General features: G+C 32.6%; 1 protein-coding gene across 3 annotated transcripts in view; it reads left to right on the forward strand.

The window, feature by feature from the left end:
- PHIP (PHIP subunit of CUL4-Ring ligase complex) overlaps positions 1-14,350 on the forward strand; it is a 126,247-nt gene that overhangs the window by 93,962 nt on the left and 17,935 nt on the right. For all 3 annotated transcript variants that reach the window (XM_082729626.1, XM_082729627.1, XM_082729628.1), the window contains exons 25-32: positions 373-480; positions 1,033-1,157; positions 1,289-1,371; positions 5,157-5,268; positions 5,661-5,722; positions 8,026-8,181; positions 9,620-9,740; positions 12,485-12,610. In XM_082729626.1, coding sequence (XP_082585752.1) covers positions 373-480; positions 1,033-1,157; positions 1,289-1,371; positions 5,157-5,268; positions 5,661-5,722; positions 8,026-8,181; positions 9,620-9,740; positions 12,485-12,610 — 893 coding nt within the window. The remainder of the gene's footprint in view (positions 1-372; positions 481-1,032; positions 1,158-1,288; positions 1,372-5,156; positions 5,269-5,660; positions 5,723-8,025; positions 8,182-9,619; positions 9,741-12,484; positions 12,611-14,350) is intronic.

Here is a 14,350-nt window from a genome sequence, read left to right on the forward strand (position 1 = left end):
ATAAAATATGTTGAATGTACAAACCACTTGTTACCAAAATACGTGAATAATAAACTGATCATGACTCCTAGTTACAATTTATTTTGTTTTACAGCATAGGTCAACTTACATTGAATGCAAAAATAAAACAATGAAACAAACTGCTCATTTTATACTCTCACTGTATAACCAAAGTAATGTTATTTAGAACACTTTATTTATGATTAAGTGGCATTAGGACAATTTGAAGAAAAGAAGGAAGAAATATCAAAATATCGGAATTTCTTTTGAAAGGATACTAAATTCTCTCTTTGCAATTTTAACTGATACCTTGCATCTTGGGTTATAGGAAACATGCAGGGTTTAAAATTGTGACTTTGATTTACTTTTTAGGTTTATTACTTCCGGCAGGGACATGAAGCTTATGTTGAAATGGCCCGGAAAAATAAGATTTATAGTATCAATCCCAAAAAACAGCCATGGCATAAAATGGAACTACGGGTATGGTGTTTATTACTTAAAAGGTGCAGTTTTGTATTATGTAGAAAGTTGTATTGAACGTTACTCTTTTCACCATAAGGAAGTGTTTCATGAAGATTTATTTTTTAATTGGAGCAATCGTGGAGACTAAGAGGTATTTAATTTTCAAAGAAATATAAGATTGAATTTATGTATTCTGATAGTTTATAATTTGGGTACAAAGTGTAATTATAATGAAAGTTAACACTGATGTCTAAGGTAAACTTCATATTTGCAAATAAGTAGTTTTAGACTTATTAGCCAGAGTTCAAAATTTTGTAGAGGTCTTTGGAATGGTATTGGAAAACTTGCATTTCAATAAATCTTTCCCTTTTTAAAAAAGTTTTTACTGAGGTAAAGTTTGTTAATTCTAAAGGGCACAAATATGCTTCAGTACACAGGTCAGGAAAGTTTTGTGTGCACAAATTAATAATCACCACCTAGATCAAGATTGAGAGAAATGTTTTGATTATATTTATCAGTTTATTTTATGATTTATTTTGTGAAGATGGTTTATTTTCTATATCTTTCTAGGAACAAGAACTGATGAAAATAGTTGGCATAAAGTATGAAGTGGGATTGCCTACCCTTTGCTGCCTTAAACTTGCTTTTCTAGATCCTGATACCGGTAAACTGACTGGCGGATCATTTACCATGAAGTAAGGACTATCGAAGGAGGCAGTGTTTCTTAGTATTGTACATTGTTTTTTAAGATAATTCAGATAAATTTTAACTTATTTTAGGTAATTTTAGTATATGACCTAATCAGTTTGTTTCTGTTTGTAATTAGATACCACGATATGCCTGATGTTATAGATTTTCTCGTCTTGAGACAACAGTTTGATGACGCAAAATATAGGCGGTGGAACATAGGTGGGTAATTCATTTAGAAAACATACATGTTTGTTATTTTTTTAATATAATTGATTTACTATTTTTAATGATTCAGAAAAAAGATAAATCTTCTTGCCATTTGTGGGAATGTTAATAACAAAATAAGAAGATGTAATGTCAGCTATTTAAAATACAGTTGACCATTGAACAACTGCAAGGGTTAGGCGTGCTAACCCACTGCATAGTGGAGTATCTGTGTGTAACTTTTAATTCCTTTAAGAGTTAACTACTAATAGCCTACTGTTGACCAAGAGCCTTACTTGATGACATATGTAATCAAGAAATATGTTTTGTATAACTATTCTTATAGTAAAGGAAGATAGAGAAAAAAAAATGTTATGAAATCATAAGGAAGAAAAAAATGCATTTGTAGTATTGTACTGTATCAGGGAAAAAAAATCCCAAGTATAAGTGGACCTACACACTATATTGTTCAGAGGTCAGTTGTCCTTTTAATCTCGTTGATGCTGAAATTTCTCTCTCAGATTTGGTAATGGTTATAAAACTATTTATAGCTATTTCTTTAGCTGTTTTATGTGTTGAATTAAATTTTCATCTAAAAATGTAACAGAAATTCACAGTTGAAGCAAAAGACATCTTCCAGTTCAAAATGTTCAATAATTTGGGACCAAAGCTGAACTGGCATTTTTCTTTTATTGGTCTAATCTGTTGTAATTTTTAAACTTAATATTGTAAATAAGACTCAAAGAAACTTTAAAATTCTTAAAAGTTTCCAGGCATTTAAGATACATTAATTTATGGTCACATGGATGTGCACTTCATTTGAGTATTTTTTAAACTTTCAAACAGGGCCACTCTTTGTCATCTTGGAGTGGGTTGTGGTAATTATATGGCGTATTTGGTTTGAAAAAGCACATCAGTTGGTAAGGCCAGTCCATCTCTCCTCCAGTGCCATTGGAAGGCATTGGAATGGTGATAAGTCTTATTTGGTCTTGGTAAACTTGGTAAACTTTACCAACTTGGTCTTGGTAAAATTTGTAAATACAAATTTACATGTGTATTCTAAAAATTAGGACAAATGCAAGTTACTAAAATTAGAGACAGGAGCATTATCAAAAAGAATTTACATTCCCTATAAATTCCATTACACCATTTTCCTGGAAGCTCTGAAAGATTTGTTCTATCAAATAAGGTAATGAACCAAGGAAAGGAAAGATATGAAAGTCCTCCAGGAGACAGGAAATCCAGAATAGGAAAGAGCCAAAATGAATTCCCAGTAATAGTAGAAGTCTCAGCATAGCATCTGTACCAGCAAATCTGTAAAATGACTAGTTCAAAAGTTGTTGTCCTCCAAGAGCAAAGTCTTCAGGAAAGACAGAAAATGGAACTGATGAATTATCTAGCGTGTCTGACTTTGTTGGAAATTAAGTCGAAGAATGTTTTATAGATTAAGCTCTTAAAGCATTTACTTAATTGTAAATCCAGAGAAAACCAATCACAAAAAAAAAAAACTGAAGCAATTATACAGAATTATAGAAGAAGGGAATTGTGTGCTATTTGGTTCTGTAGCAAACAATATTTACATAGTATGATAGAGATGATACAGATTAAATAAAATAGACATAATTACATACAATTATATGGAGAGGTCTATACTTAATGTCTAAAATTGGGAAGTGAAGAAATAGCTCTAATTATTTAGAAATCTAAATTTAAGAAATAGTTACAAGAATTAAAGATTTTTTTTGGTTTTGATTATAAGCCTTTGGTACACTTGTTTTTTAAATTACTTGCGTGTGTCACTGAAAAATTTTATTTTTTTAAAGACCTGCATCTGCCAGGAAATTGCAGAACAAATATTAGTGTTTAGAATCTAGGAATATTCCAGAAATGAGTTGATAACAACCTAAGTAAAGAAGTATGGCAAGCAATAGACGTATCAAAGAGATATTTCAAATGATGGATGTACATTGGAATTTTCTCATCTGGATCATAGCTGTTTTTTCCTCCCTAAATTTATAGATGAATGATTTCTTCTAAAGTTAGTAGCTTTTCTCATCTGGATCATAGCTGTTTTTTCCTTCCTAAATTTATAGATGAATGATTTCTTCTAAAGTTAGTACTACTTGGTCTTTTATTTCTGAGGAAATGGGCATCTATCTACTGATAGCCATTTAAAATTTTTAAAACTTGCTCCAATGGTATACTCTGTTCCCCATTTAATTTCATTGTTATCTTTCTACATTATTGTTCATACATTACCCATTTCTTCCTCTTTAGCATAATGTTATTAGTGTATGTAGGATCATAAAAAATAGCTCTTTGAAACTCATCATTGTGTTTGAGGTTGTGGTGTGTCAAGAATGCTTTTTATTAATTATATGGTATCTTCTCACTAAGTTCAGTGTAAGATGCATCTAAAGAGCAATTAGGGACTATCTGGTAATAGATCATGTTTCCCTCTTATCACTGGCTGTTAGAATGCTTGAATCTGGGACACCTGGATGGCTCAGTTGGTTGAGCAGCTGCCTTCGGCTCAGATCATGATCCCAGCATCCTGGGATCGAGTCCCACATTGTGCTCCTTGCTCGGCGGGGAGCCCAGTTCTCTGTGTGTGTGTGTGTGTGTGTCTGTCTGTCTCTCTGTCTCTCTCTCTCTCTCTCTCTCTGACAAATAAATAAATAAATAATCTTTAGAATGCTTGAATCTAAATTTAGGCCCCAATGCATACCCATTCAAAGTTAAATATAACTTGAAAACATGCATTTGTGTTCTATTAACTTATTCCTGGCTCCTAACTTTTCTTCTTTGTCATTAAGTTTTTTTATTTTTTTTTTTAAATTTTTAATTTGTTTTATGCTGTATGTCTCTATAAACTTTTAAATCGTTTTTCATAAAAAAGAATATAAACAAATACTTTTCTCTTTATGGGTTTGAAAATGAAACTTACTCAGATGAGTTCTAAAATAATTAATTTGTTTGAAATCACACAGATAAGTTATTTGAACTCAAGTCTTTCAGACCCTAACCTATGCTTACTAGGAGAAAAACCACTCCATTCTGTGTAAGCCAAGGAAGAGGAAAGAGTGGCAGAAAGGAAGAGAGTGATTTACAGTTTCATATGACATGGCAGAAAGCTGAGAAGATAGTTTATTAGGGTCTTTGGTGGAAGTAGTTTTAGTGGCAGGATAGTAGCTGAATGCAGTTAGCTAAGGAAAGGAACACAAGGAGTTCTGTTTGTTTTATAAAGATTAGTTGTTTTTGTTACTCTCTTGTTTTTATAGAAAAGAGAAAGTGAGTGTGTACATGAGTGTCATAACCAGGATGATTGACATGAAGGAAGGCAGGTTGGATGTTTTCTTTTTATTGTTTCTAGGCTAGTCTTGATTGTTGGAGGAACTTGCCTATAGAAAGCAAGAAATTACAAATAAAAATATTTGTTGGGCATAAATTATCTAAACCATGCTTTTATTTGAATGAGGAGTTTGGGCATAATCCTAATGATGAATTTAAAATTCTAGATTGGTAAAAATGCTTAACCTAAGTGTGAATTTCTCCTGACCCTAATAAGATGTATGGTACTGGAAACTGGTAAGTCACACTGGTATATTTATTAAATAATTTTTTTCCTCAATATTGCCGATTTTATTCATCTATTTATTTTGGAGTGTGTAGGTCACTTTTTATATGTTTCCTGAAATTATACAATAGTTTAAGTATCTTAAAGGAATATTTTGGGAGAAAGGAGTAACAACAGCAGCAATAAATTTCAGAGTAATGAGATGGCTTTTATTTTTGTCTAGGTGACCGTTTCAGATCAGTCATAGATGATGCTTGGTGGTTTGGAACAATTGAAAGCCAGGAACCTCTTCAGCCAGAGTACCCTGATAGTTTGTTTCAGTGCTATAACGTTTGGTAAGGGAGTGTTTGTTGTATTTTAGTTTAGCTTGGTTACCTTGCAGGGGGAGGTGGGGTGGGGGGATTGGCGATGCAGAAGAAAACAAAAAGAAAGTCTTAAGCAGGCTCCGGGCCCAGTACAGCCAGGGCTAAATCTTATGACCTCTGAGATCATGACCTGAGCCGAAATCAGGAGTTGGATGTTTAACCAACTAAGCCACCCAGGTGCCCCCAGCTTGACGTACTTTTAATGTTTTCCCCATTTATTAATATAAAGTGACAAAGACACTTCTTTTAAACACTTGAATTCTTTTAAACATTTGAAGCAATAGTTTTTATAATGTGATTTTATAAAACTTGTAACACAGTATTTAGATTTTTTTTAACATAGGGATTTTCCTTCCTTTAAGTTGGGACAATGGAGATACAGAAAAGATGAGTCCTTGGGATATGGAGCTTATTCCTAATAATGGTAAGTGTATATTGGGCTTTTTGTGTTACAAAATTAATTTCTTAAATAAGGAGTCTGATTTGCTGTCTTGTTACTGCGTAGGGTTGTTATGAAGATCATATAGAAAATACTCATTCGGTAGTTATTTATTGTACACTTGTCACTGACCTTGGATTGGAGGTAGGGAAGGCATAGCAGTGAACAAGATAGACATAATCTTTGTCCACTTGGAATTTATAATCTAACAGGAAAGATTGAAGTTAGTTAACAGCAAAATATGAAAATTATTGTTCACTCCTGGAAGGTAAGCACTTGGGAACAAAGATTTTTTTTTTCTAACTTCAGCAGAACACTTGAAAATAAGAAGATAAAATATTAAGAGTTCAGCCTTTTGAGTGAGACCTAGATTCATACCATATCACTGCCATATTCTATCTAGGTCATTTTGGCAAGTTCTTTAACAGTCTCAAAACTTCAGATTTTTAGGACTTCAGTCTTTGAAATTCTGTAAACTTAACACCTTACAGGGCTTCTGTGAGGATTAAATGACATCTTGTGTGTAAAGTGCTTATTATAGAACCTTACGCATTTAAGGACCTCCACAAGTAGTAGTTTACTCTTTACTTGCATATGGCCTGATAATTGCCTTAGACTTGGGAGTTAGCCTTAGGCAGTAAGTCATCTTCCTGGACTGAGAAAAGACCAGTGTAGCTGAAGCCTACAGATTGTATTTTTCATCTATTCCAGTGCCCATTTTTGTTTCTATTTTTTAAAAAATACAGCCCACACAATTGTGTATGTATAAAAGGATTTGAAAGAATATATATACCAGAATATTAATATTGATTATTTATAAAGGATGGGACTATAATGACTTCCACAAATTATCTTTTACATTACTGTGTATTTTTTTTTCCTACAATATATCACTTTTCCCATCAGGTAAGAATAAAGACTTTAAAAAACAAAAGGGAAAAAGATCTTGTGACATAATAGAAATTATCATTTATAATGGAGTTGCTCACTAGTTATTATATTCTAAAAAATCAGAGAAAAGATAACTTGGAAAAATTAAATCCAATCAGGAAAACCTTAGAAATGAGAAAAAAGACATGCTGATATTATCTAAGAATAGTTTCTAGAAATTATCATTTTGAAAATTTAATACCAATAACATATTTTTCATCTCACTGCTAAATTAGAGCTTTTTGAAAGTATTAAATATCTTTTCTTTAAGATTTTATTTGTCAGAGAGAGCACGCACAAGCAGGGGTAGCAGCAGGCAGAGGGAGAAGCAGGCTCCTGCTGAGCAAGGAGCCAGATGTGGGACTCGATCCCAGGACTTTGGGATCATGACCCGAGCCAAAGGCAGATGCTTAACTGACTGAACGACCCTGCCATCCTGAAACTATAAAATATCTTGAACAACTTATAATGATGTTACATAGCTTATCTTTTTTTTCTTTTCTTTCTTAAGTGAGGTTGCTGTCACATTGGACAACTGTGTATGAGAGAAATGAACCTAGTCAGTGTTGTATTGCTTGGGGTATTTCTTGAAATGAATTAGTGGCATTAATACACTATTTGTTTCCTACCTAAATATATCCGTTTGTGAAGGGGGGATTTTTGTTGTTTTTGTTCTGTCTGCATACATATACATGTGCATCCTGTGGTTTAATTACATTGTTTGAGGAGGAAGAATTTTGTATACAAATAGTAGCATATTTTCCAGTGTTTCTCTGATGAAATCTAGTTCAGAGAAAGTTACTTAGCAGATTTGTAGGTTTTATGTCACCACCCTTCCTAATGTATGCAGAAAGTATACCTTCGTAATTTAAAAGCAATAAACATGAATCATCTGTTAGTATTGATAATTCTCTCTGTTCCTACACTAAAAAAAAGTTAAGACTTTGAAGTGCTTGTGAAAAACACCACTTTGGTTCAGTTTTGCGTGTATGTTTCATTAAAATAAATTTGGTGATTATATCATGAAAAGATTCAGAAAACTTGCAAGGTTAAGCATCATTTTATAGAAATACTTTGTCCTTTACCTGAAACTGATAGTTGAGCAAATTGTCAGGTATAATTTTGGAGAAGTAATTATGTGCTCATCTAGAGAATTATTTATAAAATTAATGTTTTAAAATATAAATTTTATTGACCCTTGAAACATACTTTTTTTTTAATGAAAATACACACTAACCAGATATTTACAAAATTACATTTTAATTTTTTTGACAATGTGAATTCTACTTTCTAAAGGTAACCTGAATGATAGCAGAAATCACAAATTTTCACTAAATTTGCTTTTCTGTGTATTTCAGCTGTATTTCCTGAAGAACTAGGTACTAGTGTTCCTTTAACTGATGTTGAGTGCAGATCGTTGATCTATAAACCTCTTGATGGAGAATGGGGTTCCAATCCCAGGGATGAAGAATGTGAAAGAATTGTTGCAGGAATAAACCAGTTGATGACACTAGGTAAATAATCATAGTAACACAGGAATATAGAAAAAACTGGCAGAAAGCAAAGGAAAGGAAAAATCTTATTCAATAAAATTTCTTTTTGCAATATCATGTCAGTGGCTTTCAAACATTTTTAAGTGGAATTTCTTTCTTTTTCTAAAATGAGACCTTACGTAGGTTTTTGGGTATCTAGAACAATTAAAAATGGGGTTGCTGTAGCTGAGTTTTAGAGTGAGAGCCCACAGAAATGCCAGGGGTACCTGTGAAAAGTCTGGATCCTTCAGAACTTGATTTGAAATCCTTCAACCTAAGTAAGCTGACATGATATGAATTTGGAGAGGAGGATTGAAAGGTAAATATGGATAGCTGTACCAGTTCTCCCCTTAACTAACAGGAAGGAAGATAATATTGAACTGCTTTGTCTCATTAAAAAAAAACAACAAACCAGTGCCACAGAACTTGTTGGTATCTGAATTCTGGGCTTTTTTTTTTTTTAAGATTTTATTTATTTATTTGACAGAGATCACGAGTAGGCAGAGAGGCAGGCAGAGAGAGAGAGAGGAGGAAGCAGGCTCCTGCTGAGCAGACAGCCTGATGCGGGACTCGATCCCAGGACCCTGAGATCATGACCTGAGCCAAAGGCAGCGGCTTAACCCACTGAGCCACCCAGGTGCCCCTGAATTCTGGGCTTTTAAAACAACTTTAAACGAGTGTGGTGGTTTGTAGCAACCCCCCTGTCAGTAAGGAATCAGACTTCAAAGAGGAAAAAATTAGGATTTAGAGGTGAAGAGACTGGAGACATATTGGATAATATTTTCATTGGAAGTCTTTTTTTAATATGCCAACACTTTATTTAAAGAGTATCCTAAATATCTTAAATAATTTTAATAGTATTTTAGCATAGAAGGTTGTCTTATACTGTATATGAATGAGCCTAAATAAATAAAAACCCTTCTTTGCCAGGTTCAGTTTACTGTGTACCATTTGGTCAATGACCTTGAGTCAAAGACTTCTGGATCTGTTTCTTCTCTGAGTGCTTGCATAATATTTCACAGAATTAAGGCAATAAGTTCTGAGAAAGTCGGGTTACATTTGGATGGAATGTGTTATTATATTATTGACAGAATGTCAAAAACCTACAGATTCAGGAATGGCTAGGTTTTTAGTACAGAAATTTATGTGTACTTAATAGGTCAGATTTATGTATTGTCTGTCATTTCTTATCTTCTAAGGGAATCTGAATAACAGATATACCTAGAATTTTGCAGTGTAAATGTAGACATAATAAGCAGTGAGACTGTATTAGTCTAGCTAAACTATATTTACTATGAAAAGACAATGGCAGTGTAGTGGTTTTGTGGATCAGAATTTATCTTAAATCAAGCAGAATTGTCTGTGGAGTATTTTAAACAGTAAAAAAATAAACATATAAGCTATTTTTTTTTAATTCTAGATATTGCTTCAGCATTTGTGGCCCCTGTGGATCTACAAGCCTATCCCATGTATTGCACTGTAGTGGCATATCCAACGGATTTAAGTACAATTAAACAAAGACTGGAAAACAGGTTTTACAGGTTAGAACCCATTTGCTGTAGCTGCTACCAAAAGAAAACTAAATGATCCTTGAGTGTTTCTGAAACTTTACTGTGCATACAAATCACCTGGGGATTTTTTTTTTTTTTTTAATGCAGTCTGTGGTTCAGTAATTTTAGTGGGACCTGAAGGTTCTACATTTCTAACAAGTTCCCTGGGATGCTGATGCTGCTGGTCTGTAGATTTGGAACACGATTCATAGATAGTTTTTTCTAGTTGCTAATATGAGTTGGTGCTGTCTTCATACTATAATTTATAAAGCATGCCAGAGTATCTCGTTTTCTTTTAGACATCACATTGAAATATTTTTTCATGGATTTTTTTCATAGAATAATATTAAAAAGTTGCATATTTTTTTCTTATTTTGTTTATATTTAGCTTATAAATGCTTGAAGTTGAGAATTCAGGATATTTTTCATAGTTGTAGGTTAGCTTGAAATAATGGAGTTAACAAAGACCTAATTTCTATTAATTTGCATTGTCTAGTTAACAATTTCAGTAAACATTGAGTTCTAATCTTGGATAGGCATTGTAGTTTTATTGCCTGGAATGTCTTTACAGAAAAGTGAATTTAAGCCTATAGCTTTCACATAAAAAAGTCATACTTCTGGTCTTCATAACTTTTGCTTAGAAGACTCACAGCATTTTGTTGGTTGGTTGATTGGTTTATTTACTTATTTATTAGAGAGCAGGAATGGTGGGGGTGGGGAGGGAAAAAATCTTGGGCCTCTGTCTTAACAACCCTGAGATCATGACCTAAGCTGAAATCTAGAGTCAGATGCTTAACCATCTGAGCCACCCGGGCACCCACAACATTTTAATTTAAATAATTGAATTTTAAAAAGTTCTTTCTGTGGCCAATTTTGTATTAACTGCAGTTGTTTTACATTATTTATTTTAACTTAGGGAAACTTTTATTTATATTTTGTATTTTTCTTTCTTTCTTTTTTTTTTTTTTTTTTTTAAGATTTTTATTTATTTGACAGAGAGAGCACACACAAGCAGGGAGAGAGGGAGAAGCAGACTCTCCACTTGGCAGGGAGCCTGACCTGGGGCTCGATCTCAGGACCCTGGGATTAGGACCTGAGCCAACAGTAGATATTTAACCAACTGAACCACCCAGGCGCCCCAGTATTTTGTATTTATATTTTTAATATAAAGTGTGCCTTTGGTGTTATTTTTTTACTTAAATTATGATTCTAATTTGGTACTTTGTGTTCCTGCACTGAAAACACTGTTTATTGTTTCTTAACTTACTAAAGCAGGGTTTCTCAACAAAAGCATTCCTGATAATTAGGGATAGAAAATTCTTCATTGTGAGGGGCTATCCTTGCCTCTACTACTGAGGTGCAATAGCAGCTCTTAGTTGTAAAAAGGAAAAATGTCTTTTAACATTGCCAAATATGACGTAGAATCACTTACCCAGAATCCTTGAGAATCACTAGGTAAAGAAAACTAAGATGTTAAATTTGAGTTTCTAAAGATTTTTCTGATCTTGGTTAGGTTTGCAAATTAATACTTGTCAAAAGCATAGAGATGAGCAGGAAATTACTGTATGTGCCTCCCAGCCATCTTACCTTCATAGTACACTTCTTTAAATCTTTTTCAATACCACATGTTAGAAGTGGAGAAGAAATTTTTAGCGACATCCTTCCTTTTCCCTAGACCCTTAAGTTGCTAAGCCTTAGTAATAGGACTTAGTGCTTGAAAATGGAACAAGATAGGGGAGAATACATTTCTTTACATTCAAGGGAGATAGAGTTGTTACTATACAGTAATTGTTGGACTACAGCTACAAAGATGAGCTTCTGACATCTCCCACTATTGTTGTAAATATACTCATAGAAATACTGCTCATCATGGTAACCAATAAGGTGTATTTTATTTCAGGGTACATTACAGCTTTAACAGGCTTTTTGGGCATTAGCTTAGCTTAGTAGCCAATATAAGAAAAATCTAAGAACACAAACCTTCCACAAATTAGAAACTGCCTATTTTTGAACCTAATTAATAGACCAAAATTATGTTCTTATTTAATAAAATTATGCCTTCATGTGCTTTTTCACTGTTCCAGCTTTTTATTGTTTCTCCCTTACTCACTGGCTTCAGATTTCTTGAAGTTTATGGTTTCCTATTTCTTGAAGTTTATGGTTTCCTCTCTGATACTTCTGGTTCTGTCTCTTGTTAAACTTATACTAATCAATTTGCCCTGCTTGGCATTAATCTAAAACCTTATTTTACAGTTCTGTAAAGTACCCTGAAGATGCCTGTGGTTCTGTTTTAGAATACGTAAACCTTGTGTGTATGCTTCTATTCATAATTGTATATATTTAAGTTATATATAATTGTATTTCTGTTCACACATCAGTATCAGTAATATTTTCTGAATATTTTCTTCCTTGTTACTTTAAGTAGAACTGGACTGCATATTGGATGATACTCCAGAAGTTATCTTTGGATTTTTCTTTACATTCAGAAAGAAAAGAAGACACTCAGTAATCTAGTGTGTCTAAACTGGTGCGACATTGTCTTTGCAAATACACAATGTTGCTTCTCTTTAATTTCCCCTAACACAGTTGAGGTTATATATTTTCTTAAATTTTAAATTTTTGAGTCTTGTAATTGGATAAGATGGTAATTGAAAAGTTAGAATGCCTTGGTTTCAAATTATGTACAAGTATTTTTAAATATAATGATGTTAAGACTTATGTTTTGTTTGTTTAAGGCGAGTTTCTTCCCTAATGTGGGAAGTTCGATACATAGAGCATAATACACGGACATTTAATGAGCCTGGAAGCCCTATTGTGAAATCTGCTAAGTTTGTGACTGATCTTCTTCTACATTTCATAAAGTGAGCTGTTTTTTCATACTTAATTGTCATTATTTGAAGATGTAAAATATAAAAATGTAAAATGCAATTATATATATGTCACATGCTGTGCTGTAAACTAGTTCCATTCAAAATAGAAAGCATATAACATCTGTCTAAACATCATGAAAGTTGTGTTACAGTTGTGTTCTATTGTTAACATTTAAAAAATGGATCCTTCTCTAAATCTAACCTTTGGACAATAATAATGAGGGTAAGCATGTATAGAACATGTAATGTTTTACCTAAAATAGTTCTTCTAAGCCAAATAATAATTACAGGTAGGAGATAATCTCTATCTGTAATTAACAGTTAAGGAGACCACTTTAGAGGTGTACATGTTTAATTTTCACAGTAAATAAGTGTCTTCCATCTAAGAATTTCTCATCTTAACATTATATTGCCCCTGACAAGTTTGTAAAAAAGTATTTAAGTAGTCCAGCCAGAAACTAAATTTAACTTTCAAAATTCTTCTTAAAATTTAGGTTTACTTCCTCATTCATTGATCTTAAACCAAGAATAATAACTATAGCTATTTAAGGGAGCAGCACTTTTATATTTTACCTTGGGAATTTTATATAGTCAAAGAATGAATTGAGCCTTCTAAACTGAAACCAGAGGAATGACGCCTGTTCGGTATAAAGTACTACTCTTGAGTTCATATTAAGGTTATTTTTATTGGATAATTTTTTCCAGTAAAGAGAGAATGTATTTTATAATTTAAGTTTAAGTAGTCACCTGCTGTTAACTGTCTCTTTCACATGCAGGGATTGTTGAGGTGCTTTAAAAGACATCTCTAGCTTCATTCTCATTACTCATAATAATCATAGGGTGCCATTTTGTGGTGTTAGGGGTTTGTTTTTGATAAGGAATATAGGTAATTTCAATGTAAGAAAACACCAAAGGAAATTAGTACAATAAATGTTATATCCTACACTCTACCTTAATTCTCTAAAGAAACCTGTTGCCTTCCAAATGGTTTGGAAGCTATTTTTATTATCCTTGTGCCCCCACCCTTAAAACTGGTAATTAAGAATTAGTTATCCTTGGAAGATTGTTTATATAACTTAATTATAATGGCTTGTAATATTTTAATTATACAGAGTGTATAATTTTGAATTATATGTATGTTTCTTTTTCCAGAGACAGGAATTAATAAACTCACATGATATATAAATTCACACTTTAGTGAAATAATTTAGATGAAACAATTATTTTTATATTTGGAATAGTCTATAAAAATGTATTCCTTTCAAATGTTATTTTGAAATACCTTATTAGATTAGTATTTAAAGCATTTATATTGTATATATCTAAAAATCCCTGGCATTTCTTAGAGGTACATAACAAATGTTTATACACTTTTAGCTGACAGTAATTTTCAAATGTTAGGTATATCTTGCAATTTTGATTATTTTGTTTTTTAATTGAATTATTTTGCCAAATTTCTTACATAATCAGGTGATATGAGAGATACTTGAGAGGGAAATGTATATTTACCCCAGTATAATTTCATAGATAAATTTTTAAAGAAATTTTAAGGAAAAACTAACAAGGGAGTCTATGTGAAAGTTTAGATGATCACTTCTAGCTTCTGATAGTGGAGTTTTAGGTACAGGGGAGAAGTATGTTAAGTTGTTATGGACAAGGTAGATATTGAGAGATTTAGGAGAAATTAGATGAAAGGAAAGCCATTTGTAGGGTTGAGTAGCATGAGGTTGG

This window comes from Mustela nivalis, assembly GCF_964662115.1.
Source record: "Mustela nivalis genome assembly, chromosome: 5".
Taxonomy (NCBI): Eukaryota; Metazoa; Chordata; class Mammalia; order Carnivora; family Mustelidae; genus Mustela; species Mustela nivalis.